The following is a 12882-nucleotide window of genomic DNA, read 5'->3' as shown; positions in this document are numbered from 1 at the left end:
TCCCCCAGTCGTCCCGCACATGCCACATGAAGTTCCTCAAGACAATCTGCTCCATAACCTTCCCTGGAACCGAGGTCAGGTTAACAGTTCCCCGGATCCTCCTTACAATGTTTCTTGTAAATGGGAATCACAGCGACAAGCCTCCAGTCTTCTAGGACCTCACCAGTCAACAAAGAGCACTGATAGATGATGGAAAGTAGCCTGGCTATCACCTCTGCCAGTTCCCTCAGCACTCTTGGGTGAATCTCATCTGGACAGTTGTGACAGTCCAGTTGGACTAGTAAGTCTCTGACTATTTCTTCCAGAATCATGGGTGTTTAGTCTGCTCCCCTGGTTGGTCTTCCCCTATGTCGGGCAGTGATCCAGCTGAGGCAGTGCAGGCGTCTCATCCGTAGAGGGAAACCCTGAGGCTGAAATGGGATTCAGCTCCCCACAGACCCTCAGGAGCTGGGATCCCTCTGCTTCAGTTCAGATGTGCACAAGGTGTTGCCTGCATGTGAGCTCCTGCTCTGAGTCCTTCAGCAGGGAGGCAGTTGCTCACACACAGCAGAGCTGCTGCCTGGAAGGACCACATCCATGCAGCATGGCAGGCTTTGGCTGGTTAGTGTGCGAAGCCGGGAAAACTCACAGGCTGCGGCCCCGAGGAAGGCAAAGAAAGTCCCAGTGTAAGTGACATCACCAGGGCTGCTGGAACCTGTGTGTTGTGACGCTGCTTTTCCATGACAAAGGCAGGTCCGACCGAAGGGGAGCATTGCTGTCATGTTAGGTACTGGATAGAGCATGTTGCAGAGGGGCAGACAGTCTTGCCAAAGAGGCCTGTGGTACACCACCATGGACAGCACAAGTCTTTTTGTGCCTCCTTGAACCCTGGCCAGGCTTTGTGGAGAAAGCCAAGAGGAGAAGGAGGGCACCAGGTATTTCCCCAGACTGCTACCTAGATTGGTTTATTCAGTGGTATAAAGGCTGGACCTGCTTACAGTGGCTGTGGATGCCTCATCCGTGAGATGGATGCATTGCTGTACAAGTTCCCCATGGCTGGGAGAGGTTCTCCATATCATCATTGCAAATGGAGCTCCCCAGTGACTGTGGATCTGAGTGATGGGAAAGTGTTGGGTCAGCTGGTGATGTATCTTAATCACTGAGCTCACGTAGCAATGGTTAGGCTCACTGCCTCACTTACTTCCTTTACTGCTTTTGACTACAGACACTGCTTTATTTTTTGTATGCTATTGTAATGGGCAGTAAAAGAAGCCTATCCCTTATGTTGGTGTCTGTGTCCTTCCTGTTGACCCCCTGGGCTGGCACCACACTATTAGCATGTGATGGGCACACAACTTGGACATCAGGAACATGACTTGTAAGGCCGGCATCAAGAGCGTATCCTTTGGAGAGAGACGGAGTTACTTTGGCTTGTTGAGCCTGGAGAACAGAAGGCTCTGGGGAAACCATGTGGCGTCCTTTCAGTAAACAGGGCCTCAAAGGTCACCTATTTCCAACGACCTGCTGCGGCCAACAGTGAGGTCAGGCTCTAGGTCAGGTTGCCCAGGGTGCCACCCAGCCTGAACTTGTACACTGGTAAGGACGGGGTATGCACAGTGTTTCTGGGCAGCCTGTGCCAGCACCTCACCAACGTCTAAGTGAAAAACTTCGTAGCACTGCTTTTGCAGTCTCTGGCTTACAGAAATCCTTTTTAATTTTCTTCCCTACTAACTAACTTTTAACCATCATTAAAATCATATGGTTATGCATGCATGTAATCGGGTTATCTAGATTTACCCGTGATAGAGGCTGCTGCCCCTAGAAGGTGGGAAATGAACAAAAACAATGGCAGCAATCTAAGGAAAGAACTTATTTTACTAAATACGAATAATATTGGAATACAAGATGACACAATATGATACAATATAACTACAACTACTATATCAAACAAGGCAGAGAAAAAGAAAGAGAGAAAAAGAGTCCCCGAGAACCGGGGGCCTACTGCGATCTCTAGGCAACAGGCTGGAACGTTGCTGATAGAGGGAGACAGCAGGGATGGAGCGCTCCAAAGAGATAGACAGAGCGAAAAGAAGGACGTTCCAGCCTGGGAGCGAGATTATATGTGTGTCCTCCTCCTCTGGTGATTCGTCTCTGGCCGCGTCGTCCCCTGGGATATGTAGTTCTCCTCCAAGAGCTGAGTACTCGGGATGCTGCCATTCCACAGATCTGGAGCATGAACCTTCCACATTTCCACATACCCTCTGTTACACTTCCACATACCCTCTGTTACACTTCCACATACCCTCTGTTACACTTTCTTATACCACCAAAACAGTTTACCACTATTTGTACCCTCAGTTAATGATTCATACCGCACATGATGTCATGATGTAGAATATTGACAGCACAAAACCATGACACCCCAACTCTCTCTCTCACTATGAGAGTTCTGCTCTGCTCATGAGGCTACGGTGAGGTTGCTCTCATGTCAGTGCAGATAAACTCACTTCCTCTTAACCCTTTTTCCTCTGTACAATTCTCAGTGGTTTACAGGCTGGTTCTGCCCAGTTCTGTGACTAGTTGGGTGCAGGGATTTCACAAAATCCACGCCTCCAGAAAGGGGATACAGGGGAAACCAAAATAATTAAAACCAGCGGCAATGCTCTGAGGAGAAACAAAACAATGTACTAAATATGGTATTGGGATGCAAGATAACACACTAAATTACAGCTAATAAAAGCTTTATTATAGTATTTGTATTATTAGCTGAAGCTAATGAATCAAACATAATAAGAGAGAGACTGTCCAAACAGCTGAAGACCTTACACTGATATAGAAGTGATGCACACATTTGGGATGGGCAGTGGTGAGGAGAGGTGAAGGAGAAGAACGCTGAGATGAAAAGCCCAATCAGGTGACCTTGTCAGGAGTTACATCTCATCTCTGACCACAAAGTCCTCACGAGAATGCAGTTATTCTCCTCCTCTGGGCAGGTAACCGGAAATGGAGCATTAACACATTAACACCGAGTGCGCATAACATCACGATGTTATGATGTGGAATAACAGTAAACAAAACTCATGAAAACATGACAGCCAATTACAATAGCTCCTGAGGATTTCGACTGTTCATGGGATGCTCAAACCAGCACGTTCCCATTGCTACGTGCCATTAATGTGTTTCAGGTTATGTCTCAGATTAAACAATTATTCAAGAATGTCACTGAGAGATCTGCCCCAAGGTGAGATGGCTCAGCATGGCAGGGGATGTGGGACTGTCTGGGCAGCTGCCTGGAGCGATGGGCACCCCCAGGGCTTTGGAATTTCATCTCTGAGCAACTGCAGGATCCTGAGAAACTGGTACAATATGGGGGAAGGTCTGCTGTGGCCCTGGTAATCCCAAAAAGGCGCAAATGACTGCAGGTGGCCCACACCTACTGAGCTATGTTCAACACTCTTCAGCATCCTCCAGGGGAAGACAGCTGGATCTGCTGACAGTGCTGCAGCATCTGCAACTCCTGGCTCAGATTCTGCGGCAGCTCCAAGGTTTTGCTACACGTCCTACGGTTGCTCCAAGCTCTGGACAGATCCCACTGTCACTCCAGCCCTCATAATGAGCTCTGCAGTCACTCCTGCTGCAGTTCCTGTAGCTGTTCCAAATATTGAGATAAGAGAATGAAAGAAAATTCTGCCAAGGGAGGTGCGCTGTGCCAGCAGGTACAGCCATGTGTTCTCTCCAACCTTTCGAAGCCGCCTAGTGGCTGCCCCAGTTTCTGTCACAGGTTCTGTGGTGATTCCAGATATGGCAGTGAGATGCGCTCCTGCAACAGCCCAACAGCAGCTCCTACAGTGAATCCTGTGGCTGTTAAAACCCCTGCCACAGGTCCTGGAGTTGCAAACTTATATGCATACATATTAGTATCTATGCATATATGTTTGCAACAGCATATATTGTCTATATGTGAAAATATGCCATATATATAACAGGTGTGTATGTGCAAATACAAATATACATGTACTTGTCATAATGATTATGCATTATTTATTCTCTGTCTCAGTAAGTAGCTTAACTTCAACCCACAAATTCTAAAGCACAGCACTGTCCTGAGTCCCTTACAGATCTCATTTAGACTCTTGAAACTGTCCCTGTCACGCAGTGAAGAGCACCGGAAGATCTCAAGGTCTTCTCAGGGAGCAGCTCCTGAGTTATATTCCTTACAGCAGCTTTGAAAGAGGTCTCCAGTTCTCTGGCCCTGCTCTGAAGGGGCCCTCTTGTTACAGCAGTGCCAGCAAGGAGACCAGCTCTGACACAGCCGTTCATATTGCCAGCTACTGACTGCAGCCCCAGAGTGCTGCTGTAGAGAAAACAGGACTGTTGTGAGACACACAAGACCTTCAGGCCAGCACAAATGAAAGGCCTTATTAAGAGCACTGTGGCAGAGTAAAGAGAGCAGGAATGAAAAAAGCACGTTGTGATGCTGCCTGTGGCTGTACCTCACCCAGACCCAGACAAGGTAGGAGGAGAGAAGACAAAAGGAATTCTCTTTTCATGAAAGCCTTTTAAATATCTTTTAATGTATTCGGGGAATCTGGTTCGATGTTTACATGAGCTCAGGGAGTGAGAAAATGGAAATTAGGTAGGAAAGAAGTAGTGAAATATATTGCAACACATTTGCAGAGTACTGTATCACACAAAATCAAAAATACAAACACAAATAAAACATAAAGAACCATCACTGGGAATCATGTAAGGAAGATGTGCACATTATGGAACCTGGAATAGTGCGTACTGCAACACCTTCCTGAGAGCGTGCTTGATCTCCCTGTTCCTCATGCTGTAGATAATAGGGTTCAGTGTTGGAGGAACCACTGCATACAGAAGTGCCACTGTCAGATCCAGGAGTGGGGAGGAAATGGAGGGGGGCTTCAGGTAGGCAAAAAAGGCAGTGATGACAAATAGGGAGACCACGGCCAGGTGAGGGAGGCACGTGGAGAAGGCTTTGTGCCGTCCCTGCTCAGAGGGCATCCTCAGCACAGCAAGGAAGATCTGCACATAGGACACCACTATGAAAACAAAGCAGCCAAAGCCTAAACTGATACTAAAAATGATAAAAACAACTTCCCTGAGACTTGATTCTGAGCAGGAGAGCTTGAGGATCTGTGGGATTTCACAGAAAAACTGGTTGACAACATTGCCTTGGCAGAGAGGCAGTGAAAACGTACTGGCAGTGTGCAGCAGGGAACTGAGAACCCCAGCGCCCCAGGCAGCTGCTGCCATGGTGGCACAAGCTCTGCTGTCCATCAAGGTCCCGTAGTGCAGGGGCTTGCAGATGGCAACGTAGCGGTCATAGGACATGATGGTGAGAAGGGAATACTCTGCTGCTAGGAAGAAGAGAAAGAAAAAGAGCTGTGCAGCACATCCTGCGTAGGAGATGGCCCTGGTGTCCCAGAGGGCGTTGGCCAGGGCTTTGGGGAGAGTGGTGGAGATGCAGCCCAGGTCGAGGAGGGCCAGGTTGAGCAGGAAGAAGTACATGGGGGTGTGCAGGCGGCGGTCGCAGGCTACGGCTGTGCTGATGAGGCCGTTGCCCAGGAGGGCAGCCAGGTAGATGCCCAGCAAGAGCCAGATGTGCAGGAGCTGCAGCTGCCGCGTGTCTGCCAATGGCAGCAGGAGGAACTCGCTGATGGAGCTGCTGTTGGGCATCTGCTGTTCCTGGGCTTGGAGTCCTGCTCAGAGTGCAGAAGATGATGACAAGTCCAGACCGTTCTCAGACACACTCCTTCTGCTGTGCTATGACATATGTCGATTCTCTTACGATAATGTTCATTTAGCACACATTCTTGCATTTACTTTCATGTAGTCCAGCCTTGCTTAAGCCAAAGATGCGTGTATCCCATCTTCCTGGATATTTTCATATGTTTTATGTCTGAAGCCTTTACCCCAAATGCTCTTATAGCACCCAACCCTGGCCTCCGTTCCCATCCATCCCTCTTTGAAAAAGCAGCCTGTTGGTAGGTTTAGTGAATTATTGATTTCTTCAGAAAATGATAATAATTTCAACTTGTTCCACCCTCTGAGAAAGGAGAGACTGAAAGCAAATCACAGATGACAGATAACATAACAACCAATGGATGGAAGAAAAATTCTCAGAGCTCTGACTGCCGCTTTTAGATTTCTGCCTCCAATCCTTTTTGACCTCCCTAAGAACAGGAAGAAGAACTGCCTGCCTTGGCTCTCCACTTGCAAAGTACCCTCACAAACATTCTGCTGTGCACTGTAGCTTTCATCCCCTGCCCCAGGCAGCAGCTGTGGCAGCACAAGCCCTGCTGGGGGGCTCCTTCCCCCCACACGTCTCCCCACAGCGCCCTGGGCAGCTCCCCGGGCAGGCTGAGTGCTGAGCCTGGCAGGCGGCAGAGTCCCATAGCCGGCACACAGCCCCTGGGGCACAGCAGGGACCCTGCTCTGCAGGACAGCCCTGGGCACCCACCTGCTGCCCCATATGCACAGCCTGCAACCGTGCTGAGACACGCAGTTCTCAGGGCTGTGCTGTGATGCTGCAGCACAGAAGCCCTCAGCTAAAGCAGAAGGCTTTTTTCACTGTAAAGAAACAAGCAGTGCCTGCAGCCAGATCTGCTATGGCATGACTCTGATTAAATTAACCCTCTATGAATAGCATCTGCATAGCCTGCAGTGAGACTTACCGTGTCATCATTTGTGAGCAATGCTCCTGCAGTGAGATCACAGCCCGCTCACGCTGTTCACATCCTGCAAGCTCTCTCCCCTTTCTCTCTTCTCCTTCTGTCACCTGCAGGCTGTACTGCGCACAAGAGCTGCTCCTGGGCACAGCTGTCTCTCTGCAGCGCTGCCCATTTGTATGAGCTCCCTGTGTCCCAGGAGCCCGGCCCAGCACAGGATGAAATCTTCATCCTTCCTACTCCTCTCCCCTGAGATATCCCTGGGTCCTCATGGCCAACAGCTCCTGAAAGAAAACAGCATCATGACTGTGTCTAACTCATTTCTTGTACAAGTATTCCCTGTGAAAGACAAACCTCAGTGGAAGCAGCTTGGACATGGCATGCAGTTGATCACTGTGTTTTACTGTTCATCCATTTGCAACAACTTTCCTGCTGTTTGTTGGTGAAAAAAAAATCTTTCCTTTTACATGTGCCACTGGTTCTTTGTGGAAAGCTAGTTGGAGCTGGTGCAAAGGAGTTTTAACACTGAGCGGGTGGCTGCAGAGGAGAACAGTGATGTGCAGAAGGGTGATGCAAGTCCCATGGGGCCAATGTGAGTAGAAATGGGGTGGGGAGGTTGAGGAGGACCTTTGTCCACACAGTAACAGAACAGAACTCACTGGGAACATTCTGGATTAATACCAGTTGCACAGTGCTGCTTTAATGTTTTGTTTAAACTCAAATATAAATAAATAAACAATAAACGCCTGCCGGATTCAGCCACTTAAAGCTCTCTCCAGGTATCTCTCCATTTTGCTGAACAAGTTCTGAAAACCTGAAGATGATGACAGCAAGGCACAAGGCTCAGGAGGCTCTTTAGGTGGTAAGGAGCCCCAGGCGGCATTTGTTGCTGAGTCCATCAACCTCCAGTGCAGAGAGAAAACTGCTCAAAGTGCTCAACAAGACAAAGTCAGAAGTAACAGTGAAGTTACTTGGAGTATTAATGGGCCCACTGAGGAACATTAACAAGCCAGCTTCCCAAGGGACTTGTTAGAGCAGATAATTGGAAGCCACAACTTCAGGCAGGCAAAGGCACTGGCATGGTGGCTCTGATGCTGAGAAACTCCCCCTTTGTCTTATGAAGCAGAAAGGCCAAACCTTGATCTCCAGACTTGGCAGGGAGATCCTGTCCCTCATGTTGGCTCAGGGCCCTTCCTGGGGCAGGAAATGGAGAACTACATGATGTCAAATGAAAGACACAGGGACAGAAGATCCCAGGCTCTGCATGGGGTGCAAGGACACTGTGAGGTTCATGTCCCATGTGTGCCCTGTGTCTCATCACAGGATGTGGGATGTAAGAAAGGCCCAATCTGATCATGTAGTCAATCCCAATGAAACTCTGAACTTCTGATCTCTCAGTTCCAGTGCCCTCCTTTGCACACCCTCCCATAGTTTGATGTTCTTTGCATACTGTGGTGCCCAGAAGTACACCCAGTGCTCCAGGTGAGGCTGCAGCAATGCAGAGCAGACAGGAACTATCCTTTCTGTTACCCACCTAGCAATAACTTGTTTCCTGTGCTTCATGGGACTGTTGGCCTTCCTTGTGGTCTGGGAACACTGCTGACTCGCATTCAATTTGGTGCTGACCAGGACCCCCAATCCTGTTCAGTCAGACTTCTCTCCAGTGTCTCATATCCAGTCAGTGTGTATGTCCAGGGTTGCCCCTACCCAGGTGCACAATCAGGCTCCTGTTATACCTGTTGGTGCATAGTACCAACTGGTACCCACTTCTCTGACTTGTTCACATGTCTCTGCAAGACCTCTCCACCCTCAGTGGAGGCAACAACACCTCCAACCAGCAAACTTGCTCAGAACATCTTCTAGTCCTGCATGCAGGTCATCCACAAATACATGAAAGAGAAGTGGCCCTAAAATGGAATTCTGGGGAACCCTGATAGTGACCATCTACCAGCCCGATGGAACCCATTGACTATAATCATTTGGGCCTGAATTATTGGCCAACTGCTCACTGACCACATCCTGTTTCTGTCTAACCGTATGCTGGACATTCTGTCCAGGAGGGTGCTGTGAGAAACAGTATCAGAAGCTCTACTGAAATCATCAAGGGTAACATCTAACTGAAATCCATCAAGGATAACTGGAATCTCTTGGTAAACTAAGCTGGTAACCTTGTCAGAAATGGACCATAATTAAACAGGTCCTTCCACTCTGAAACTTGTGTTGGCTGTGACCAGTTACAGAATTGTCCTTCAGCTGTTTTTCAGTCACTCCCACCATCATTGTCTCCATAATTTTACCAGGCTCTGGAGTGAGATTGACAGGTCCATAATTGCCCCTGTAACATTTCTTGTTCTTCCTTACAATGAGACAACATTTGCCAGCTTCCTGTCTTCTGGCATGACCCTAGACTTACTTAGATGCAATTGAAATGAGAGCCCAGACCATGCTAAGGTGTCATCAGTGCAAGAAGGTAGATGTGCCATAGCTTTGCAATGCCTTGAACTCCAGAGTATGCCACAGATGGAGCAGAGAGAAAGATCTGCCTCTTCTGTTGTGAGCTCATCCATTTGGTTATGTTTATCAGAATATCACTACATGCTCCATCTGGAGGATTTATCCTCCACTGAAGACTGCAGGATAGCCAATGTCACTCCAGTCTTCAAAAAGGGCAAGAAGGATGATGTGGGTAATTACACGCTAGGACGTCTCACCTCAGTCCCTTGAAAGGTGATGGAACAGCTTGTGCTGGATGCCATCTCCAGACAGCTGGAGGAAAAGGAAGTTATCAGGAGTAGTCAGCATGTGTCCACCAAGGGGAGGTCATGCTCGACCAACCTGGTAGCCTTCTATGACATTTTCCATGTCTGGGTGGATGGGGCGAGAGCGGTGGATGTCGTCTACCTTGATTTCAGCAAGACATTTGATACTGTCCCCCATGACATCCATATAACAAAGCTGAGGAAGTGTGGGATAGATGAGTGGACAGTGAGGTGGGTTGAGAACTGGCTGACCGGCAGGGCACAGAGAGTCGTCGCTGGCGGTACAGAGTCCAGTTTGTGATCTGTATGTAGCCGTGTTCCCCAGGGGTCGGTGCTGGGTCTGGTCTTGTTCAACATCTTCATCAGTGACCTTGACATGTGGATAGTGTCCGCCTTCAGCAAGTTTGTTGACAATACGAAGTTGGGAGGTTTGGCTGACATGCCTGTAGGCTGTGCTGCCATTCAATGAGACCTGGACAGTCTGCAGAGCTGGGCAGTAAGAAACCAGTTGAGGTTTAACAAAAGCAAGTGTAGAGCCTTGCAGTTAGGGAGGAATAATTGCATGCACCAGGACAGGCTGGGGGATGAGCTGCTGGAGAGGAATTCTGCTGAGAGGGACCTGGGTGTCCAGATGGATGACAGGTTGGCCATGAGCCAGCAGTGTGCCCTTGTGGCCAAAAAGGCCAATGGCATTCTGGGGTGCATACAATAGAGGGTGGCCAGGGGGTCGAGGGAGGTGATCCTTCGCCTCTAATCTGCCCTGGTAAGGACTCATCTGGAGTACTGTGTCCAGTTCTGGGATCATCATTAAAAAACAAACAAAAACAAACAAACAAAACAAAACAAAACAAAACAAAAAACAAACAAAAAAAAATAAAAAAACAAAACACGGATCTCTTGGAACCACTGAAGTAAAGGGCTACAAAGATGGTGAAGGGTCTGCATCATCTCCCATATGAAGAAAAGCTATGTGAACTGGGTCTGTTTAGCCTTGAGAAAAGAAGACTGAGAGGGGACCTGATCCAGGTCTATAAATATCTGAGGTGTGGGTGGCAAAGCGGTGAGACCAAACTCTTTTCAGCAGTGTGTGAAGACAGGACAAGGGGAAATGGCCGGAAACTGGAGCATAGGAAGTTACAGACGAATGTGTGCAAGAACTTCTTTAAGGTGAGGGTGACGGAGCACTGGAACAGGCTGCCCAAAGAGGGTTGTGGAGTCTCCTTGTCTGGAGATAGTCAAGACCCACATGGACACCTAGCTGTGCACCTACTTGGTGTTCCCCAGAGGTCAGTGCTGGTGCCTTTCCTCTTCAGTTTCTTTATTGTTGACCCAGATGAGGGCATCAAGTGAAACCTAAGTAAGTTTACAGATGACACCAAATTGGCTGGGAGTGTGGACATGCCTGGGGTTAGCAAGGCCCTACAGTGGGATCTGGACAGGCTGGAGAGCTGGGCTGAAGCCAATGGGATGAAGTTCACCAAGACCAAAAACCGCGTTCTGCACTTTGGGACGTGGAATGGACTTCCCAGGGGTGTGGTGGATTCACGGACCCTGGAGGTGTTCAAGGAATGAATGGATATTGTGCTGAAGGACATGGATTAGTGGGAGCTATTGGTGATAGGTGAACAGCTGGACTGGATGATCTTGTAGGTCTTTGCCAACCTTGGTGATTCTATGATTCTATGCTATTGTGTCCTTGTCTGTGTGCCCTTTTAGTTTCAGCAAACACTCTCTGGAAGGACTCACCACATGTCTGGAATTAGTCACTGACCACTAGAAATCTGGTGTTTAATTCAACAGATTTTAATGTACCGTCATGATGCTGTTGTCTTTCAGGAGCTGTTGACCATGAAAACCCGGGACATCTCCGGAGAGACGAGTGGGAAGGAAAAAAATGATATCCTCTGCTACAGAGCTGTGCTGGGCTCCTGAGACACAGGAAGCTCATAAAAGTGTGTGGTGCTGCAGAGACAGCTGTTCCCAGGAGCAGCTCTTGTGCACAGCACAGCCTGCAGGTGACAGAAGGAGAGGAGAGAAAGGGGAGAGAGCTTCCAGGATGCATGAGGTGTGAGCAGCCATCTGAGCTCACTGCAGGAACATTGCTGACAGACCATGACAAGGTAAGTCTCATTTCAGGCCATGCAGATGGCTTTCATAGAGGGTTAACTATAAATGGGACATTCAGTAGCAGATCTGGCTTCAGACACTGCATGTTTCTTTACTGTGGACAAAGCCTTCTGCTCCAGCTGAGGGCTTCTGTGCTGCAGCATCAGAGCACAGCCCTGAGGGCTGCAGGCGGGTGCCCAGGGCTGTCGTGCAGAGCAGGGTCCCTGCTGTGCCCCAGGGGCTGTGTGCCGGCTATGGGACTCTGCCGCCTGCCAGGCTCAGCACTCAGCCTGCCCGGGGAGCTGTCCAGGGTGCAGCGGGGAGACGTGTGGGGGGAAGGAGCCCCCCGGCAGGGCTTGTGCTGCCACAGCTGATGCCTGGGGCAGGGGATCACAGCTCCACTGCACAACTGAATGTTTGTGAGGGTACTTTGCAAGAGGAGATCCAAGGCAGGGATTTTCCATCTCCTGTTCTGAGTAAAGGCAAAAGGGAAGAAATCTAAAACTGGCTGTCACAGCTCTGAGAATTTATCTTCAATCAATTGCTTGTTTTCTGAACAGTCACACATGATATTCTTTCAGTCTCCCCTTTCTCAAATCATGGAAGCAATTGAATTTATCATATTTTTTAGCAGACATGAATAATTCACTTAACCTGCGAACAGGCAGCTTTTTTCTATGTGAAGCTGAACAGCACAGAGGCTGGGTTTGGGGTTGTAAGAGCAGTTAGGGTAAAAATATGAAACACATGAAACAGATGAAAATATCCAGGGAAACAAAATAAGAAAAGAAAAGAAGAGGAAGGTTAAAGCTCCAAATGCTGCTTCTTCTTAAGGAATGCTGCACTACATGAAATTAAATACAAGTAATGGTGCTAAATGTATACTGTTGTAGAAGAATGAAAACATGTCATATTAAACCAGGAGGAGTGTCTTTGAGAATGGTCTGAACTTGTCATTATCTTCTGCACTCTGAGCAGGAGTCCAAGCCCAGGAACAGCAGATGCCCAACAGCAGCTCCATCAGCGAGTTCCTCCTGCTGCCGTTGGCAGACACGCGGCAGCTGCAGCTCCTGCACTTCTGGCTCTTGCTGGGCATCTACCTGGCTGCCCTCCTGGGCAACGGCCTCATCAGCACAGCCGTAGCCTGCGACCGCCGCCTGCACACCCCCATGTACTTCTTCCTGCTCAACCTGGCCCTCCTCGACCTGGGCTGCATCTCCACCACTCTCCCCAAAGCCATGGCCAACGCCCTCTGGGACACCAGGGCCATCTCCTACGCAGGATGTGCTGCACAAATCTTCTTCTTTGTCTTCCTCATCTCAGCAGAGTATTCCCTTCTCACCATC

At 48.9% G+C, this 12882-nt stretch overlaps 1 protein-coding gene across 1 annotated transcript; it reads right to left on the bottom strand.

Annotated features, from left to right (window-relative positions):
- Positions 1-4743: 4743 nt before the first annotated feature.
- On the bottom strand, positions 4744-5334 carry LOC140265111 (olfactory receptor 14J1-like). Its single transcript, XM_072360992.1, has one exon. It carries the CDS (start codon positions 5332-5334, stop codon positions 4744-4746), a length of 591 nt encoding a protein of 196 aa, XP_072217093.1.
- Between the last annotated feature and the right edge of the window lie 7548 nt (positions 5335-12882).

The sequence above is a fragment of the Excalfactoria chinensis genome, unplaced genomic scaffold (assembly GCF_039878825.1).
Source record: "Excalfactoria chinensis isolate bCotChi1 unplaced genomic scaffold, bCotChi1.hap2 Scaffold_68, whole genome shotgun sequence".
Classification (NCBI taxonomy): Eukaryota; Metazoa; Chordata; class Aves; order Galliformes; family Phasianidae; genus Excalfactoria; species Excalfactoria chinensis.
Note: the sequence above shows the minus strand (reverse complement) of the source record. Positions and strands in the feature narration are given on the sequence as shown.

Coding starts and splice junctions, on each gene's coding strand:
- LOC140265111 (XM_072360992.1), bottom strand. CDS start 5,334: ATGTCCTATGACCGCTACGTTGCCATCTGCAAGCCCCTGCACTACGGG.